Source organism: Ciona intestinalis, chromosome 5, assembly GCF_000224145.3.
Source record: "Ciona intestinalis chromosome 5, KH, whole genome shotgun sequence".
NCBI classification, from domain to species: Eukaryota; Metazoa; Chordata; class Ascidiacea; order Phlebobranchia; family Cionidae; genus Ciona; species Ciona intestinalis.
This window is the reverse complement of record NC_020170.2, coordinates 1,666,606-1,686,091: the sequence shown is the minus strand read 5'-3', so window position 1 is coordinate 1,686,091 and position 19,486 is coordinate 1,666,606. Positions and strand designations below refer to the sequence as shown.

At 35.6% G+C, this 19,486-nt stretch overlaps 3 protein-coding genes across 9 annotated transcripts in view; 2 read left to right on the top strand and 1 right to left on the bottom strand.

The window, feature by feature from the left end:
- The first annotated feature begins 990 nt into the window (after positions 1-990).
- LOC100178688 lies at positions 991-15,164 on the top strand. 3 transcript variants are annotated; one of them, XR_003395946.1, is made up of 11 exons: positions 991-1,148; positions 7,851-8,431; positions 8,651-9,155; positions 10,334-10,415; positions 10,585-10,671; positions 11,221-11,374; positions 11,877-11,991; positions 12,078-12,158; positions 12,768-12,860; positions 14,118-14,714; positions 14,776-15,164. XR_003395946.1 is itself a non-coding variant. In XM_026834748.1 (10 exons), exons 2-10 carry the CDS (start codon positions 7,881-7,883, stop codon positions 14,346-14,348), a joined length of 1,899 nt encoding a protein of 632 aa, XP_026690549.1. In that variant the 5' UTR covers positions 991-1,148; positions 7,851-7,880; the 3' UTR covers positions 14,349-14,717. The 3 variants fall into 3 exon arrangements, 1 of the variants encoding a protein (XP_026690549.1); XR_003395947.1 differs by having other exon boundaries at positions 7,848-8,431; XM_026834748.1 differs by lacking the exon at positions 14,776-15,164 and having other exon boundaries at positions 14,118-14,717.
- Positions 15,165-16,317: 1,153 nt separating this feature from the next.
- Positions 16,318-19,486, bottom strand: part of LOC100176365 (THO complex subunit 3-like) — a 4,179-nt gene continuing 1,010 nt past the window's right edge. Inside the window, exons 2-7 of the mRNA XM_026834751.1 lie at positions 18,857-19,013; positions 18,238-18,365; positions 17,972-18,048; positions 17,451-17,612; positions 16,891-17,008; positions 16,318-16,594 (exon numbers count right to left, since the gene is read on the bottom strand). Coding sequence (XP_026690552.1) covers positions 16,457-16,594; positions 16,891-17,008; positions 17,451-17,612; positions 17,972-18,048; positions 18,238-18,365; positions 18,857-19,013 — 780 coding nt within the window. The 3' untranslated portion in view covers positions 16,318-16,456. The remainder of the gene's footprint in view (positions 16,595-16,890; positions 17,009-17,450; positions 17,613-17,971; positions 18,049-18,237; positions 18,366-18,856; positions 19,014-19,486) is intronic.
- The window catches only part of LOC100182068 (rho GTPase-activating protein 21), a 43,790-nt gene continuing 43,246 nt past the window's right edge, over positions 18,943-19,486 (top strand). For all 5 annotated transcript variants that reach the window (XM_026834737.1, XM_026834735.1, XM_026834734.1 and 2 more), the window contains exon 1: positions 18,943-19,024. In XM_026834737.1, coding sequence (XP_026690538.1) covers positions 18,998-19,024 — 27 coding nt within the window. In that variant the 5' untranslated portion in view covers positions 18,943-18,997. The remainder of the gene's footprint in view (positions 19,025-19,486) is intronic.

The following is a 19,486-nucleotide window of genomic DNA, read 5'->3' as shown; positions in this document are numbered from 1 at the left end:
GCTAAAGCTATGTATATTTAAAACGTTACAAATTTTAGTATACCTTTATGTTTTCCGAGCATAATAGAAAAACAGTGGAATGTGGAAAAGCAGGAAGAAATATTTAAATTTTGTGGCCGGCTGAGTGCGCCGGAAAGCTGACCGAACACGCAATGTTTACCCGGATTTAATAATAAGTTTATTTGTCTTTTCGGTTACGGTAGCTAAGATTAAAACTATTTTAAACAAAAGACACGATATAGCGACAAAACAACAGTTGCTAAAACACGCTTACAGTTTAAAACATATTTACATTCAGTTTGAAGAAAATAAGTGTGGTTCTTTTATAAATCTCCTTCTTCCATGATAGCAATATATTCTGGTGACAGACAACGTAATGAAGAAGGACTGGCAATAAATTACCTCGTAATTCGGGCGGAAAAATTGTACTCTGCTTTCGCTTTGCTTTAGTTTTTTTCTTTTTTAGCTTTTAGTTTTGTTTAGTTATATAGTACTCACAAATAAAGCGCCGTTAAAACGTAAGGTTAGTTTTACCAGTGTAAAACATAGAATACGTTTTAAAGCAAACGTTGAGATTGGTATCTACACTTTAACACCCAAGATTATTTTACAAAGACATTTAATATCAAATATTTAACCGACAACTTATAAAGGCTTTGTGCCAAAGCTTGTGAGTGCTCGACGCGGGTGATGGGAAATGGCACCGTTCTGCTCTAAATTCCGTCGTCTTTATTGTCGGCGAGTTAGGAAGTTACGTCAGAAGTCGCCCGCCGCTCTCGAATCGGCTGTTTTTACCGCTAGTGTGAATTTATCTCGGCAGCATGCGTATAAGTGAGTAACCAGTCAACCAGAACCGGCACGGCTTGACTCGTCGTCTCGTATGCGACTGGTTTCAATCCTAACCGAGATAGCAACTTGCTAACAGCACAAGTATTTCTTCTGATAAAGTTTCAGGAAACTGGTTATTTAGGGAGGCGTGTATGATAATATTTACCAATGTACTTCACAGAGTCTACAAGACGTTAAAAAATGTATGCTGTGTTGTAAAGACCGTTTTATGCTCAAAGTACTCAAATTCTTTGTCAGTGTGCTTTCAACTGCATTCACCATTCGAACATTTTGACAACACTTAGTCACCATGTCGCCAGGTAAGAGAATGAACAATCAGTAAATATTGAATTTATTGTGTTTGTGTTGATATATGTTTAGTAGACACGCATTTTAATCAATCAATTTCCAGTATATAGTAGGGTGGGGTGGGACACCTTTTAGCACATAATATTTAACTATCCTGATCGTGTTTTAAACAATTAACAACGGTATGGGAGTCGTGAGGATATTGTTTTTATAATTCTGTAAATGTTCTTTGTTTACTACCAAATGTGACAAGAAAATAGATTGAAAATGTGTCCCATCTGCTCCCACCCTACTATATATTTTAAACCATATTGTACCACAACAGCTGTCGTGGTTACGCAGTTATTTTAAACTACTAAATTCCTAGTTATTGTATCCAAAACTCGTATTCCATACTTTAAAGATTGTCTTAAACCCTTAATAACTATCACACGATACCAGCTTTTAACATCAGGTTTGGTTACACATTGTCGTGAAAAATCTTTTTATCTCCTTAATTGGCCACGTCGCGGTTTTGAGGCTTTCGGTTTTAAGGCTAACGTTTCCCGCGAGTAACTATTGTGGATACAATTTACCATTCTTCGTTTTTTTATTTACCATCTTTAAAGTAGACCACTCTGTTTATTTCGCCATCCTTTACGTTAGTTTATTTTAGAATGATTCTTGTTTGTTGGTCAACAAAGCAAATGCTGGCACGCCTTTATCCAGACGCGATCGGGTTTACTTTTATAGCGCGGTTAAGTCATCGCGAAAAAGTTCCGTTGTTCTTAATTGAGACGTAAAAGCATTTAAGAAACCGCTATAATTGGCGCTTTACCTTAAACATGAGAAAAAGGTAAGGTATTTCCGCAAGCACGTTTGGACTTTTATGTTGATATTCTATGCTTCAAATGCATTGCTGTTACGGCTTAAAATGAAATCAATCATAACAAAAACTCAATGACACTTGAGCAATTAAATATATTGTTAATGATTCGAATATAATTGAACTGCTGTTGACATTTCGCGTTGAATATTCACATGGGAAGTATGTTCGTTTGGTGATATTGATCATCTTTATTAAAAAATCGCATGTATAGTTAAAATACACCTGAGCATTCTCTTTCCTCGTCACATTTGGTTGTTAACAAAGAAAATTTGCAAAAATATATAACCGTATCCCCGCGACTCTTAAAAGAGCATTGTTAACTGTTGAAAACACGATCAGGAAATATGGGACTTAGGTTCTAACAGCATCCCATCTTACCCCACAATACTTAACGGTTGTGGTAATAAGCTCAACAAAAAGGATTCTAATATAGAGAGTCTGTTTGAATAAGAGACTGACGATGCTATTTAGGCGAAATATATATATATATATCTTCAATACAACAATTGGTTGGACTTGACTTTTGTTTGTTACATTTTTGTAACACCATATTCTTACTTTAATTAATTTTATTAATGACTTAATGCAAGGCTAAATGCAAACATTTGCACAATGTTGTTAATTGATACCATAGTTGTTCCATATATCATTGGCGTAAATGCCCAGATGTCTAATGGCTGCCCACCATAATATACCGTGACAAGATCCCAGTGACACGAATCGTTTATATATGCTGCAAATCTAAGTAACAAGTGGGAATAGGATTTTTATCACATACGCCAGACTATATCCCATGAGAAACAATGAAAAAGTATTTCAGTTTATTTAACGTCAACTGTGGTGATTGTATAACGAGAACGAATGATAATTTTAATCGAACGGTACTGTCGGGTAAAATGGGCTGCAATGGATAAGTAGTTTGTATAAAACACGTTATATTTAGCTGCCACATATAAGTTGTATAGATATTCTTATTTTTATTTTATTTAATATAAAATTAGTACTGTTGGGTAAGTTGCATACCTTTAGCACATATATACTGTCCCTGACCATGTTTTGAACAATTAACAACGGTATTTTAGAGTCGTAAGAATACGGTTATAAAATTCCGCAAATATTTTTTATTTGTTACCCAATCTATTATAGCCTTTTTGTAAGTATAGTAGGGTGGGGAAGATGGGACACCTTTTCATTTTATTTTCTCGTCCCACTTGGTAGTAAACAAAGAAATATAAAACCGTACCCTCACGACTCTTATAGAACGTTGTTAATTGTTTAAAACACGATCAGGATACTTGGATATTATGTGATAAAGGTGTCCCATCTTACCCCACAGTACTATACATATGATAACTTGGATAATGTACTTTATAGCATTGCTGGTTAAAAATAAACGCATTTGTCCGTGTTTTTTGTCAGTGGGATCAAATTATTACCTTTAATACGGGTTTAAAAAACGAGCAATTTTTGTTCTAGTTTAAATACAAAGCTGTAGTTTTGCCGCGCAAAGTGTCCCCTGAGACCGGAAATTTCGTGAATGCATTGACGCGTGAAGTATAAGGTTCGTTTCAATCGGGCAAGTTGCTGTTCGATCAGCTTCACGTCATTCTCAAGATCTGTTTGTGATAATGTAATGTTAAGACGGTTATAAAAGCATTTAAAACCGATCTTTTTGGTAAAAAAATGTTGTTGTTTTTTAAAAAATTGAGACAATGATTTTGACTTATGTGAGAAAGGTAGTCCCGCAATACAAGTGACCGCAGTGTCCAGTGAACTTAAATACGTTTATAAACGCTCTTTGAACTGAACAACTCATCGCTTCAATCGATTGTGTGAGATGCTATTTTATTACGCAGGATGAAATTGCCCGCTGTGAGCCGCGCTTTATATTACTGTACTTAGTTATTTGATAACTAGGAGAAAAACTAGGCCATTTAAAGCTTACGAGTTTTATATATACAGAGTTTTTCGTAAACGCTATTTAATATTTGAGGTGTTTATTTGTAGAATGGAAGACTTAAGAAAAATTGCGGGTGTTTAAGTTGTGGTAAAACGGTTGAAATATGATTTTATAAAAACAGTAACTCTATATACGGTTGCAGTTCAGCCATAAATTATTCGCTAGATTTTAGACTCGGTGGATCAATAACAATTTAAGAAAGACAGAGAAAGATTGCGCGAACTTGTTTTGTAGAGTTTGCTGTAACACGTGATATCGATACGGGTTAAAATGTTTTGCGTTAAAATTACACAAAATATTTTTGTAAGTTTATGAAGTATAGTAGTGTGGGGTAAGATGAGATACTGTTAGCACGTAAAATCCCATATTTCCTGGTCGAGTTTTAAACGGTTAACAATGCTATTTAAAGTCACGGGCTACGGTTATAAAAATTTTTAAATATACTTTTTACTACCAAATGGGATAAAGAAAGAGAATGAAAATCTTGTCCCACCGTACTGTAAAGCGCTATGCCGCTATATAAGTTACAACAAACCTGGTGATCATTGTTTACCGACTGTATGTGCTACATATTTGAAACGAATACTGAACATAGGACTTTAAATCGAAATTGTCAATAGCTTTTTTATGGGGGATTTTGTGTAGCTGTGATATAGTCCACGGTAATATATGTGTATATATTAACATTTGTTATATAGGGAACTCGTTTAGCATTATGTGTAGTACAGATCAGAGTCCGTAGTGTTTGTATGCGGACTGCAATGCATTAATTGAGTATTCAGATAATATACGTCTGTAATCCTGTTTCTAATTAAACCCATCCGATGTATCTAGAAACTGCGTTGAACTATTGGGTTGAATGAGCTTTAACCTTTCTCTTGGCTTGGTTTTAACTTATAACATAGATGTTATTTATGTCTTTAAATGCGTTAGTGAAGGTTCAATTTAGTAAAGCGAACAGAAAGAAATTAGCGATTAAACGACATTCGTTTAACACGCTACAAGTATAACCCATACTGAAGAATTTAAAATACAAAGCGCTGTTGAACCCAACATTCCCTACCGTTAACTCACAGTAAATTGTTATTTATTAAAACAAATTAACATTAAATTGGAAGAAAAATGTGTAAAACTCAAAGAAGGGAAGTGTTGTCTAAAGAAGATTCAATTCATCGATTTGCGTTTCGTGTGAATTTTTTTATCAATTGAAAAATGCTGTTTTTAGTCTTGGCTGTAACCATTTGCCAACTTAATTTGAAAGAATTCGATCCGTTGTTTTTGTTGCTCTGTTGTTTTCTCAGAATCTAATATAAAATCACGTGGTATGACGAATGCCGTATTGTTTTGCGTTGCCAGTAATTATATTGTAAAGTTAATTATCAGAAATCTGAGATACGCCTTCTTTTATACACAGAATTATACGACATCGGAATGTACTTTGACTGTAATGCCCGAAAAATAGAGACATTTTGATTTAGTACTTTTGACTACCAGTACACTGGAATGTGATTTTGATATACTTGTACAGTTTGTTTAGTCTGCTAAACTTTGGCGCCAATGAGATTTACTTTATATATTAATAAAGCAATGTTTACTGAGACATTTTTGCACGAGGTGTAGTTATTTCGGTTAATCCTGCATATATTAATACGCTGCTTATCTGAAACGAAAAAATATCGTAACTTTTGGCATTAGTGTTTTAAGGAATTAATAGTTTTAAGCCTATTTATAAAGCCTAAGACTAGAGTGGCATATCTTAAAGTGCGAAAGATAGTTTACCATTCAAGCGTAAGCAAGAGAAGTTGGCATATAGGCCATTGTATTATATATCATCTTACATTTTGCTCATCAATTTTCCAAAATAATATATACTGTTTAGTTTTAACGCGTTATGTATATAGCAGGATGGGGAAAGTTGGGACATATTTAATTCTTTAGCGCGTATTATCCAATTATTCTGATCGTGTTTTAAATAATTATACGGTTTTTACGGTTTTATAATTCTTTGAATGTTGTTTGTTTACTACCAAATAGAACGAGAAAATAGAATAAAACGGTGTCCCATCTTTCCCGCCCAACTAGACAAATATAAAATATGAGTTTATAAAATTTGGTGTGTCGCAAACAAATTCAAAATATTTAAGTGTGCCGTGACCCAAAAACATTTCGAAAACTGTTGTAATTGTTTTGTTATTGCATGTTATTAAGTGCGAGAATGCGTTCACATAATCAACACCTTTATCGATTGCTGATTGGTTTATCGGCGTGTGACGTCATTTACACCCTTGTCTTCGAGAAACTTATTTAAAATAATATTTCCCAATTACATAACACAATAGACTTAAATAGTAGGTGCAGTTTTAAGCAGTATGTAAATATTATTGCGGATGTTGTTATCCTTTTACAGTCACGGTGCCGCGTGTTTGCTCTTTTCTTCCTCAGCTGTTCGCCAAAACACTGCTTGTACAGCGTCCTTATTTACAGCGACTGCCTTTTTCCTTTTCTTGCTACTGCTTCTTGAGTTATGGCTTAACATCTGCAGTGTGGTCAACGGTTAACAGGCGAAGGATTGTAGTTAAAAGAAGTCGTACATCGCCTTAAACAACAATATAATGTAGAAAGATAAGACATATACCAAGGCTTGCAGTATAGATAGGACATCTGCATACAAGTATATTCTCCACAAGTTTCTTATAGCAATGTCTACCATATAAATTATATACAGGCGTTCGTAGCAAATTGGTCTACTTTTAGCGCAGAAATTGACCATAGGGCAAAGCAGGGCGCACTTACAGTGGCGCCTGCATGTGTTACTTGCTAGCTAGGGGCTTTGTTCGTGACGTAGCGTTTGATTTGTTGTTGCTTTTTAAATACTGGCTTGTGCAATGCTAACCAGCTTTTGAGAATACGACGCGTCGGCGCATAATGTAATTGATCTCGTCATGTACCGCGTTCGTTGGCCTGCGGGAAATGTCCTTGCACCATCATTTACTCTTGATAAAACAAACGCCAGAAAGGATAAATAATTGAACGATATCGACGTTTTGAAGCTCTGATAAAATCGACTGCTCATTCAAGCTCGCTGGTTCATTGATGAGATTACTGCATGTTGGAATAATGATATAATACAACGCTTGCATTTGAACGCAATAGTACACTTGCATTATATACTTGGAGTTAGTAATAACAGCCATTTGCGAACTAGTTTAAACCAATAAAGCAGAACTCGCACTGTGATTCCATTATTCGCTCATAGTAAGATGATTAAGTAAGATTATCTCAGCATTTTCCAACAAAGAGTTCAACTCTCTTTATATTGGAAGCCTTTGAAGTACCACGGCGCACAGAAGCAAAGTTAACAAGTTAATTACCTCAAAAGATCCATTCGTCCGGTGCGAACAAAGTACTTTGACTCGAACTTGCTGTTAGTTCTTTAAATATTGAATTAATGAAGTGCTGTCCTATCTTTTGTGTATTGTATGGTTGGTTCGCCAATGATTTATGTTGCTATAGGCAGTTATATTGTTTTGTTGCTGGATTGATACTGGAGTGTAGCATAACTGATAAGAATCTATTGTATTTTTGTTACGTTTGAACGTTAATATACTTAGTTTTCTAAACATGTACTTTTATTTAAGCTAATATATATTATAAACACGTACGATTCAACGTGGCGTTTTGTAATAATTGCTCACCTACTTATATACATGTATACCACTGTTGGGTAAGATGGGATATACCGTAGCACTTAATTCCCACATTTCCTAATTTGAAAATTAAAAACGCTCTGTTAGAGGGTCCCATCTTGCCTCACCCTACCACATATTAAAAATTTGAATAGGCCACCTAACTACCAATTAATGCTAAATAATCTTGATTTAGCAGAAACCTATGGAAGTGTGCTTGTAAGCAAACATGATGTCGGTAAAACTTACATCTAATGATAAGGGTCGGTGTCATCAAACACACAACGTTCCAAGTATTGACCACACGCCACATTTTGATTATAACGGAAGTGTTGAATTCACTAATTTGTCACCACTGCCCGAGCAAGCGACGCAGCAACATTTAAGCGAAGACGGAAACGAAGTTTTTTGTTATTATTCCGCGGATAACACGGAACAAACTATTTTGTATTATTCCGGAGACGAATCTGAAAAGAAAAAGGAAGGGAGTCCAGGAGAGACTCAGTACTTTCGTTATCAAAAAGACGGACGAAGGCACGCAATGGGTACAGGAACAAGTATAATCGATCCGTCCCAAGGAGGGAAATATCAAAAGCAGAAAAAAAGTAGAAGAACTAGCTCTGGGAGCGATAATGGTGGTTTCGAAACTAGCGCCTTTAGACTCGGTGTAAAAGAAAAACTTCGATCATCATTTGATAAAATCAATATCAGAGTCCCTTTTAAATGGAGTAGCTCCGATAAGCTGACAAATAAAGACACAAAACAAAAATCGAACAGAAGGTAGGTGCGAGCTGTGGTTAGGTAATTAATTTTAGGTTTAGCAGCCCCTTCAATTTCCCCCATAGCTTGTTTTTAACGACTGACGTGTTGCTGCTAGTTCCCCTTTTCTTCGCTCTCAATTAATTTGACCCTCGCTATTGTATTTAAAGACAAAAAAATAATGTTATTGTTATTGTATGTTAAACAAATATTGTGTGTTTTAAACAAATTTATTCTTAGGTCCAGCGATTCTGTGTTCAATGGACTTACCTCGAGGAAAAAGTTGTCCACTTCCCCAATAGACTACAGCGAAGAAGAAGTGAAACGAAACGAACGCAGCGCGCACCATGTGTATTTACAGAGCCGTGCAAACAGTGTAGACCACAAGCACGATTATGTGAACATTTCTGAAATACCAGCAAGACACTTACAAACGCAAGCGCGAAAACCGCGCTATATTGACGTTGAAAGGGTGCCTGAAACTAAAGCCAATTGCACTCTTTCGGACTATTACGCAATGCACGTCGAAAAACAATACAGAGAAACCTCCCTAAAACCAAAGCATGTTCCACTTAAAGTAGAACCTAATTCACCGTACGCTTCATTACTCAGTGAAAGCTCTGGCACTTTATCATCCGGAACTGTCCAGGAAAAACCGGAGTCTCGAATATCTCCAACCTGTACCCCACACACCACCGCCGAACCACCGAGGTTAGCACCTTCAGGAATGCTGTTGGCAGACAAGGTAGTTTTAAAATTAAGTTTTAATTAATATAGTACTGGGGGGAAGATGGGACACCTTTAGCACATGATATCCAAATATCTTGATCATGTTTTTAAACAATTAACAACCGTCTATGGGAGTCGTGAGAATACAATTTTATAATTACTGGAATGTTCTTTGTTTACTACCAAATAGGACGAGAATAGAATGAAAAGGTGTCTCAACTTCTCCCATTCTACTATAATTTTTTTCAGGCTCAATATGCATATTTGTGCATTTAAGTTGAATTTTGGTGAATTAGAACATTTGTTGCCTAATAAAACGTACAGTTGTTTGTATGGTATAAATATTACAAGCTACAATAATATTATTTTTACCTAAATATTTCTGCGTTTGATCATATCAATCGGTTTAATAACGTTTTTTTTTAGAGTTTTGACCAACCGAACCAAATATTTATACTAAAAAAGAGAAAAATAATATTGTAATACTTCATCATAACACCAACTTTTACAATTTAGAATAAAATTTAATTATTTTACATAGCTCTTACTTCGTAGCTAGTAAAGTGGTTTCACGCAGTTTGACGTAATAACGTTTTTTCAAGTTTAATAACGCTGCATAACCCCAGCCAAACAAATATTTTTCTTTCCAGAAAAGGGTAGGGTGTCGTGCAAACTAAATAATCATTATATTGATGACATATAACAGCGTGCGGACTTGAGATAAAGCAGATGCTCACTCCCACCGGTTGAAATGTTTTTTTAGATTACCTAAGATGAAAGCGGTCGCGCGTCCAATTCCCCTAACGCCTTTATAATGTTACCAGTAATTGTAGAAGCAACGATCCCCCTTATAATAATTGGAATTGAAGTTATATCATGACATTGTTATGCCCTGACATATTTTCGAAAGCGTCGGAATATATTTACTACTTTTTGAATACAGCCATAAAACCCTTGTATAAGAAATTTTAACTCGTTATTCGTACATATTTACCCAAATTTGAAACATTTTTATGAATTTTTAAATACCACCACACAATCCTTGTTATAAGACGTATAATCTCTGTATGTTTTGACATAAACACCCAAATTCCTAAATATATGTATCAGATTTATTACCACCATCATAACATAGTTGTATATAAAATATCACTCGGGCTACAGCTTATAAAAAAATACTGTTTATTATTTCAGATCACTGACGGTAACATTATCCGACCTACTGCTTTCAAACCTCCAAAAAAGACGAAGAACTGGTTAGCGGTGACGCCAACGGGTAAGAGAAACTCACGTTTATTAACATATTGATTTCCCCTGAAACTACAAAGGAAACAATCAGAATTGCTAAACCCAATTCGTCTGATATGACTAATGTAAAATAATGAGTTTTGTTTTACCCTCGTGTTTTAGTTTTTTGCTGTTGTAAGTTTAAATATGTGTTGCAGAAAGTTCATTGGTGAGTTCTAGCAATCCTTGCCCGAGCAGTGTTGCCAGATTTAGTGTTTCCACGACTTCCAATGACTCCGATTCCGGTAAGCTAAAAAAATTAGGTTCCTAAATTTTTGATTACATAATAGGGTAAGGAAAAATGGGAGATATTTCCATTTCCTTTTCTCGTTAATAAACAAAAATTGTTTAAGGACTTAAAACTGCATTCTGGCGGCTCTAAAATATCTTTGTTAATAGTTTATAAATGACCCGGATGTATGGTATTCAGGTGCTATCCCATCTTACTGAACAGTAATATTAAAAAGATTTTCAAATTGTTGATCATACGGTAGGTCCAAAGTTAGTATAGACGTTGGGTAGGTCTACATTGGGATAACAGCTGTTTATGGCTGTTAATGTGTTGCTGACAAACGAAAATCTCTCATAAAAATTAGTCATTCCAATATGTCGGCATAGCAGACGCTGTAAATTTATTAATATAATTTAATTTACAACATATTAATCTGACAAACAACCTTTGGATTACTATATTACCCAAGGTCAACCCGTTTTCCGATTTGTGTTTTAATTGCCCAATAACAATTAGAACTAACTCGTGTTGTAAAATCTGACCCTGCTTTATGACCACGCAGGCCGCAATTCTGCAACCAGTATGCTCGTTGGAGCATCAAATGGCAGCAATTTTAGCTGCTCAGGTTCAGAAGGATATGAAAGTGCACGTGTTTCCGCTTCCACCAATCACAGCGCGTCTGTACCGGATTCGGATCAGTTGTTTTTATCTCCGAAGTAAGTTACATTTTTTCTGCTTATTTTTTTTACGATTTTTTCAACCATAAAAAGTTTTGCCCGGTGTTCCGTTTTTCGGCTCGTTTTTTCTTACGTGTGGTAGACAAAACGTTGGTTCTAGGAAAGTAACGTTATTATAACGAAGGAGCAAAATTATTTATTAAACAATGTCGGCAGCAAAGTCAGTAGAATATAACAGTAAAATATGCAATGGCGTCCGTTATAAAGAAGTATCGATTTGATTTTGCGGGTTACATTATATTACATATATAACATAACCAGTGAGGAGAAGGCAATTACCAGCCAAACGGTAATAGTTATGAAACATTCATCTTACCCCACAGTTTACTTTACATACAATTTTTTGGGGGTTAATGGGTAAAATCTGGCCTAAATCCTAGGTCTTTGACAAAGATCTCCCCCACTCAAACATAAACATAAGGCATATTTAAAATATCACATAGTGTTATGTTATGAATCAAAACATTAAATGTATTCTTAGATGTCTGGGCGATGACGTAACGACAAATGAATCTGAAACCTCCGATCCACAAACCCAACAAAATGCCGCAGTATTACGTAATGGGTATAACGAAAGCGATAAGCAATTTCAAAAGGTAAATAAATCGTTTTGAAATTACAGCAATTGCCAGTTATTGCTAGTACACGCAAGCGAGTGGGTAATTTAAATAAATTGTTTCAGGTATTCGAGGAATACGATAAGACGAGAAAAACTGAAGTAAATGAATTAAAGCAGGTTTATTCCAAACAACTGAAGTCTCAGGTAAAATATTCTGCCTGGTTTATACATGTTTGTATTTCATAAAGAAATACAGATTTTCAGTTTGAGTTAGTTTAAATTGATTATTAGTGCTAAACTTATAGTGTCTTAGTCTACTCTTTTTACACCGTATTTATGAATCCTTTTTTTCAGTTAAACAATAATATTTTTTAGCAAAGAGTTTATATGTAATTTATATGTGAATGTGCAATAGGACTTTACTTAAATAAGAGACTGGTGATGCCATTTTAGACAAAACAGGTAATATTTCTCTTATAGTACACTATTCCTCTGATGTTACATATTTTGTAGCACTTGATCATGTATTACAACACGGCTTGTCGCTGCTACCTTTGTGGGCGTATGTGTCCTTGGACAAGACACTTTAACCGCCATTGCTCCAGCCCAGTGGTCACTTATGGGTTGACCAAATTATCAACCACACATTAAAAAACCCCTCAAAATACAATTACCCGCAAAGTAATATACTTAGTAACTCTTAAGGTGGCACAAGGTGTATGAAACGCAACATTCGTGTTTAACGACTGTCGTTTTCCGGCCAGGCAAGGATAAAGTAAGTTACATTTATTCATTCATTCATTCATTCACCAGGCACGCAAATCCACCCAAGCACAACAGAGGCTGCAGCAACAAATAGACCGACTCCAGGAAGACAAACAACAATCTTATCGTCGGTTGGCGGAGGTAAGTCAAAGTATTGATAAATTTAGGACATTTTTTATAATGCGTTTTGCTTTTCATTCCCCAATCTAAGAGAGATAAATAAAGTTTACGTTGTAGAATATAGTACTGTGGGGTAAATTGGATACCGTTAAAACATATATTATATCCCATATTTCCCAATCCCGTTTTAACATTTTTTTAACAATTAACAACGTCGTTTTAGAGTCGTTGGGATACGGGTATATAATTCTGTATGTTTTGTTTACTACCAAATTTGACGAGAAAATATGGACAATATTACCCCAATGTAGTATGCCATGTTATGTGGTATATTTGTTTAAATGGGACAGTTTTTGTAACGTTTTTTCTCTTTCGTGTTGAAGTTTCAGTTTTCCGCAATTTTAATTGGCTGTTTTTTGTTAACAAAGAAAGCATTTAAAGTAAGTCAGGCAGAATAATAATACGAACTGTACAATTGGCTGCTTAGAATAAAGTGGATTGTTGGATCGAAGCAACCTTTCTTTATTTGTTTTCATTAAAAGCATCGCAGATACGTTCAGTCGAAATATCAACACATATTAAAATATAGTAGGGTAGTGGAATAGGGGACACCTTTTCTTTATATGTTCTCGCCCGATTAAGCAGTAAATAAAAACATTGAAGTATTTATAAAACCTTATCTTCACGACTCCAATATACCGTTTTTATTGTCTAAAACTCGATCAGGATATTTGGATATTATGGTAAAAGTAAATGTCTGCCCCCCCACCCTACTATACCTTCATAGACAAGCTTTTATTTTCCATTTTAGATTGCATAAGGTGGAACGGCCAACCTTTAACCTATAGTTTTAATGCGTTTTTGTAGTTTTTCGTAACACTGTAGTTTTTTACATTCATTCCTTGTCTTGACGTTTGTTTTTTTAATTTTTGTTTTCTTACATTTAAAAGGAATATTTTTGTGTTATTTTTATTACAACAGAAACAAAAACATACTGTCATGTATACTAAAAGTTGTTTCTTAATACATATAGTACAGTGGGGTAATATTGGACACCTTTGGCACATTTTATCTAAATACCCTGAACGTGTTTTAAACGTATAACAGCAGTCGTAGGAAGAAGGTTTTTTAATTCTTTAAATGTTCTTTGTTTACTACCAAATGGGATGATAAAATGAAAAGGTGTCCCATCTTCTCCACCATATTTTATGCACTATATTATCAAGCCAAAAAATGAGCAACTGTCGTGTGGTTTAATATCTCTATTAACCTTCGCAGCTTGAAGAAAAAATCAAGTCTATGAATGAAGCTATTGACGTTCAAATGAATGGAGACATTGTTGATCTTCGTGCCCGGCTTGAAGAAAGCGAATGGGAGAGGCAACAAAAATACGGGGAACGGTGCATGCTCAACCGACAGTTCAAGGACACTCAGTGCGAATCCGCTCAACGAGCGAGTGAAATCGTAGCCTTACGAAACCCAGAAACCGTGAACTACAAGGCTTGCTAGCAAAACGAGATTCTGAAATCAGTGAACTTAATGAAAAGTTAAATGAAAACGAGATTTTGAGATTGACGAACTTCGACGTGTTTCTGATGTACCGTCTTCACTAGTGTCTTGGCCAGCAAATCCAACCTCAATGCATTCAGCGCCTATACGAAGCAGCAGCGCACATTTCAACGACCAACAGTACGGGGCCTGGCAAGATGCTAGACACGTTCCATCATTACGCAAAAACGCGGACGGTACGGCGGCCTTGGATAGAGACGAGCTCCTAAAAAGATTGTACGACGCAGAAGCAAGGTGCATGGAGCAAGAGCAATACTTCAACATGGAGAGGCGCCAATGGGCAGACGATAAGTCAAGAGTGGTAAGGTAAGATAATGACATTTTTTAGATAAATCTAAATCTAAAGTTACATTTTTTATATTTTTAGATACCAAAAACAGCTGCAAGCGAATTACGTTCAAACTTTCAAACGCTCTAGCGCTCTCGAGCGGGAAGTTAAACTCCTGACGTCACAATTACACGGTGACGTAGCACCACCGCATAAGATATCAGCAAATAACGAAGGGGAGTTAACTTATCCAATGGATATATAACTAAGCTGTTATATAGTTGGACAAAACCGTTACTGTACAAATCACTATTTTATTTTCACTTCATTGTCGATTGCTTGGTGCTGATTGTCTTCAATACCTTCAATCTGCTTTTCCTTTCAAGTAGCAGCATCGTTGCTGGCTACTTTTTTCAAGTATTTTCAATCAAGGTGCTTTTTTACTTGTACACTTGCCGTTATAATATCATCGCATTTGTTTTCAAGTACGTTTTGTTTCTCTTTATCTCAAGTTTAAAATTCAACCGAAATCTAAAAAAAAAATTGGGGGGGGGCCCCCCCCCCCCCAAAATAGTAAGGCGGGGGAAGANCGGACACCTTTAGCACATAATATCCAAGTATCATGATCGTGTTTTAAACAATTGACAACGGAGTATTGGAGTCATGGGGGTATGGTTTTATAGTTCTTTGGACGTTTTTTTGTTTACTTCCAAATGGGACGAGTAAATAGAATGAAAATGTGTCCCATCTTCCCCCATCCCACTTACAAGCGAACAAAGCATATTATCGGCTGGTTTAATTTTGTGCAGAATAAAGCAGTTCCGTCTATCTATCGACATTTTTCTTTTAAATTTTTTTTTCAATGTAGCATGATAATGAATCTTCATGTGGCGGTATAAATTGACAAAGTGACCGCACATACGCCCTGCTACACCATTGGAAAACAGTGCACTTGTACCACAAGCTTAATAATCAAACGAATTTGGATCGAATCCTAGCGACGTGAGCAAGGCAATCAACATACCTCGAAATTCCAGGTTAAATAATTGGGCATACGCGTGTGCGAGAACTGTATTGTCGCTGTACGATGTTGTTAAGTGTCGAGATCACCCGCTGCGCGCTGATTACAAGTCGCAATGGTTAAACTATGCATTTCATTATTGTAACTTGGGGTAGCAGTTGGTTCTGTTATTAGCAAAGCACAGAGCTCAAGTAGAACACATGAGACACAGGCAAGGAAGCACAGTTTGACTAATATTTGGCGCTGTACGATCATTTAGATTTAGAACATTATAGTACTGTGGGGTAGGATGTGGTTTACCACGAAAATTCATATTCCCTAACCCTGTTATGAACAATTAACTATGCTCTTTTGTATTCGCTGGTCCCCGGTGATATCATATAATTCTGTGAATATTCTTCGTTTACTAGCAAATGAAACAAAAATGAAAATACGTACCACCGTACCCCATCCTACTATATTAGATCAGATTTGTAGCACTTAATTTAGACCAATACCATAGTATACTAAAGTCGCTTTAGTATATGCTAATATGGAAACATTAGTTGCTCGTGTGCAGAATCCAATGCTTTCTACTTTGACTAAAAGACAGATGTTAAGTTCAGAAAATATTGACAACATTACAAAGAGTGAAAATTTATTCCATTCAAAATTAGCAAAACAATATAGTAGTATATTGTATACTGACGTTTACGATTGATATAAAAGCAGAGTTTTACTTTACTGGCAGTGAATTTATGTTTTTTAAGCTACAAAACATCACGATTCAGTAGGGAGACCAAATAACTTGACTGAACCAGCATCTCTGTTGTATTTATCCTTATCGTCACATGCATACGCCAAGAGTTTATGCTTTGGATGCCAAGCAAGCGTGAATGTGGGTGAATCGCATGGAACCTGGTAATTAATTTAATTAGAATGTATTTAAAATAAAAAATAACCCGAAAACCCCAGCAAAGTTACACATGTGGTTGCTTGTAAGCAGGCACAAGGTGTAGGAAACAAAACACACGTGTTGTCACAATTTATGTTGCCCTGTCACGTAACTGTTCACTGGGTTTAATAAAAAACGGACAAAATTTCAAAACTAAACCCCAACCCCTGAAATGGTCACTGTACCATGGTATGAGAAAAAAATAATTATCCACCAGGTTTTTAAAAAAGGAAACAAATTTTCAAATTAAACACAATACCTCACAAACTTTTTCCCCTGTAGCGACACATGAAATATCTATGAATAAATCCTCAGATGCTGATGCTAGTAGTTGGCCATTGGAACTGAAGCTTAAGGTTCGAACTGGCCAATCAAGTCTGTTCAATATAATTTGTTGATTAAAAAAAGTGACAATGCATTATATAGAAGAGTGAAAAAGATGGACACTTTTTTCCTGTCTTATTTGGTAGTAAACCAAGAACATTCAAAGAATTATAAAACCGTATCCCCACGACTCCCATAGACTGTTGTTAATTGTTTAAAACAGGATCAGGATATTTGGATATTATGTGCTAAAGGTTTCCCATCTTCCCCCACCCTACTATATAACAGATATAACAGCAGGGCTATTTGTACTAAGCTTTTAGGTACTAGAACAGCAGTGATAGGTAATCACACAACTTTTTTACCAGATTTTGCCTGCCCACTCTGCCACTCTTGGATTGGCGCCCAATGACACACCAAAAAGGACACATACGCCCACAATAGTAATAACATCAAGCCTCAAACCAGCAAACTGTGCCATTGAAGATTAATTACCTTGAAAAAGTCCGCACACAAATCAGTTCATTGGTGTCCCATAAATTAACCAATGCATCAGCGCTACCAGTAGCAAAGTATTTTCCAGTTGAATCAAATTCAATGCAGATGCAGTTGGCTGTGTGACCATTTAATGATTGGATTAACTTCATATCTGGGTAACTAAACATTGAAAATACATTGGTAAGTGGTTTTAATATTAATCATGTTCTTTATATTGTACCTAAATGAATGAATGTAACTTATTTATTCTTGCCTAGTAGAGCAACGACAGTCATTGTTCTGTTTTTACACTTTCACATATGTGACTTGATTAGGGATTAATTTTTTTGGGGGGAGGGTTGTTTTTTATTACATGGCTGATAATTTATACCACTGGGTTGGAGGCTTGGAGCAATTGCTGTTAAGTGTCTTGCCCAAGACCACATAGGACCACAATAGTAGCTGCGACGAGTCTTGAACTCTAAGCCTCCTGGAGTGAAGGCAGGTGCGCTAACCATTGTGCTACAAACACACTATACCTGTGTATTTGGATTGTTCCCAAACCAGTTGTGAGAAAAAACAAATCGTTGCTGTTGTTCCATGTTATTTCATTTATCTATAAAAAGTAAAAAATGAATAACAGCAAACTAAGGCAAATAATATGCATATGTAAATATTAATGTATTATAGGAAAAAAAGCAAATTAAATGCATGATAGCAGTATAGCACTGGAGCTGAAACCAATACATGCAAAGTGGTGCTATTACTACTAGCCAAAACATGTTTGAATTCATATTTTATTTACCTCAACTTTAAACTGCTCATGGTTTCTTGTTCGAAATGTTTTAGTGTCAATGAAAGTAACAAGATCTTCTTTATTACCAACAGCAATACTTGAGCCATTAGGACTCCAACATATGTTGATGTTCTCACCTTTATTTAAGGAATAACAAACTTTTTCAAACAGAATTTAAAAATTAAAAAAAAAATGGATTTTTTTCTTGATTTTTTAAAACCTAAAATAGGAAATATTTAATATTGGGATTATTGTTTAACTTTCAATTTAATAATTTTTGTCTATTGACTTTAAAGTGATGAATCTATCAATAAGACACTGTAACCAGTGTCAAACATTGGCCATCTATAAAAAAATATGACGAATTTGCTCAGGTACAAATAGAAAACTGTAGTTTTATAAATTATAATTCGTTCTGCTTTTCAGAAATTTTGAATAGCCCCATTTTTAATTGCCAACCATATAAATCATGAATATTGGAGCCTAACATTAAAAGTCATGGTACCCATAAATTGAAAAAGTCCAAAATGTGCATTTGCCAAGGCCCCAAAAGTTTTGCCATGGGTGAATTTTTTGCATACCTATTTAAAGTACCCATAATCATAAATTAAACAATGTGTGAAAACACCTTTTGTATTAATTGTAGAAGAAGATTTTCCCGACCGTGCATCCCATATGCGAACTGTTTTGTCACCAGAGGCAGTAGCGAACACCTCTGAGTTACAAGGGTTCCAACATAATTGATCAACACTATCTGTGTGACCTTTGCATGAGAAGTCTTTTGTCTACAATCGAAGTAAGATGAATAAATTTGAGGATTTTTGGATCATCTTAATTCTAAAAAGTCATTAAGTTAAAAGATTGACACTTGACAGCAATATTTGTCGGTAAAAGCAGTATAACACACCACACAGCGGTAATACTGCCGCTGGTGACCAGTGAAAATTTTGGTCTCAAAATGTTCCTTACGTCTTCCTGATACCTGCTGTATAATTTTTTATGTAAAAACTCGAGCGCTCGTGTCGAAAATTAACTTTGAAAATGCGCAAAAACGTGCTGCGTCACCGTAACTCGCCTGACTTGCGTAAGGCTTACGATTTATTACGTCACAATAGGAATATGTTATGTCACAGTAGTGACATATTACGTACGTTACAGCACGTTATGATCCTGATTATGCACCGTTGTATGCTAGGGGAAAACCCCAAGCAATCCTTAACCTAACCCTAACCCCTACCTTTAACCCCCAACCCCTAAA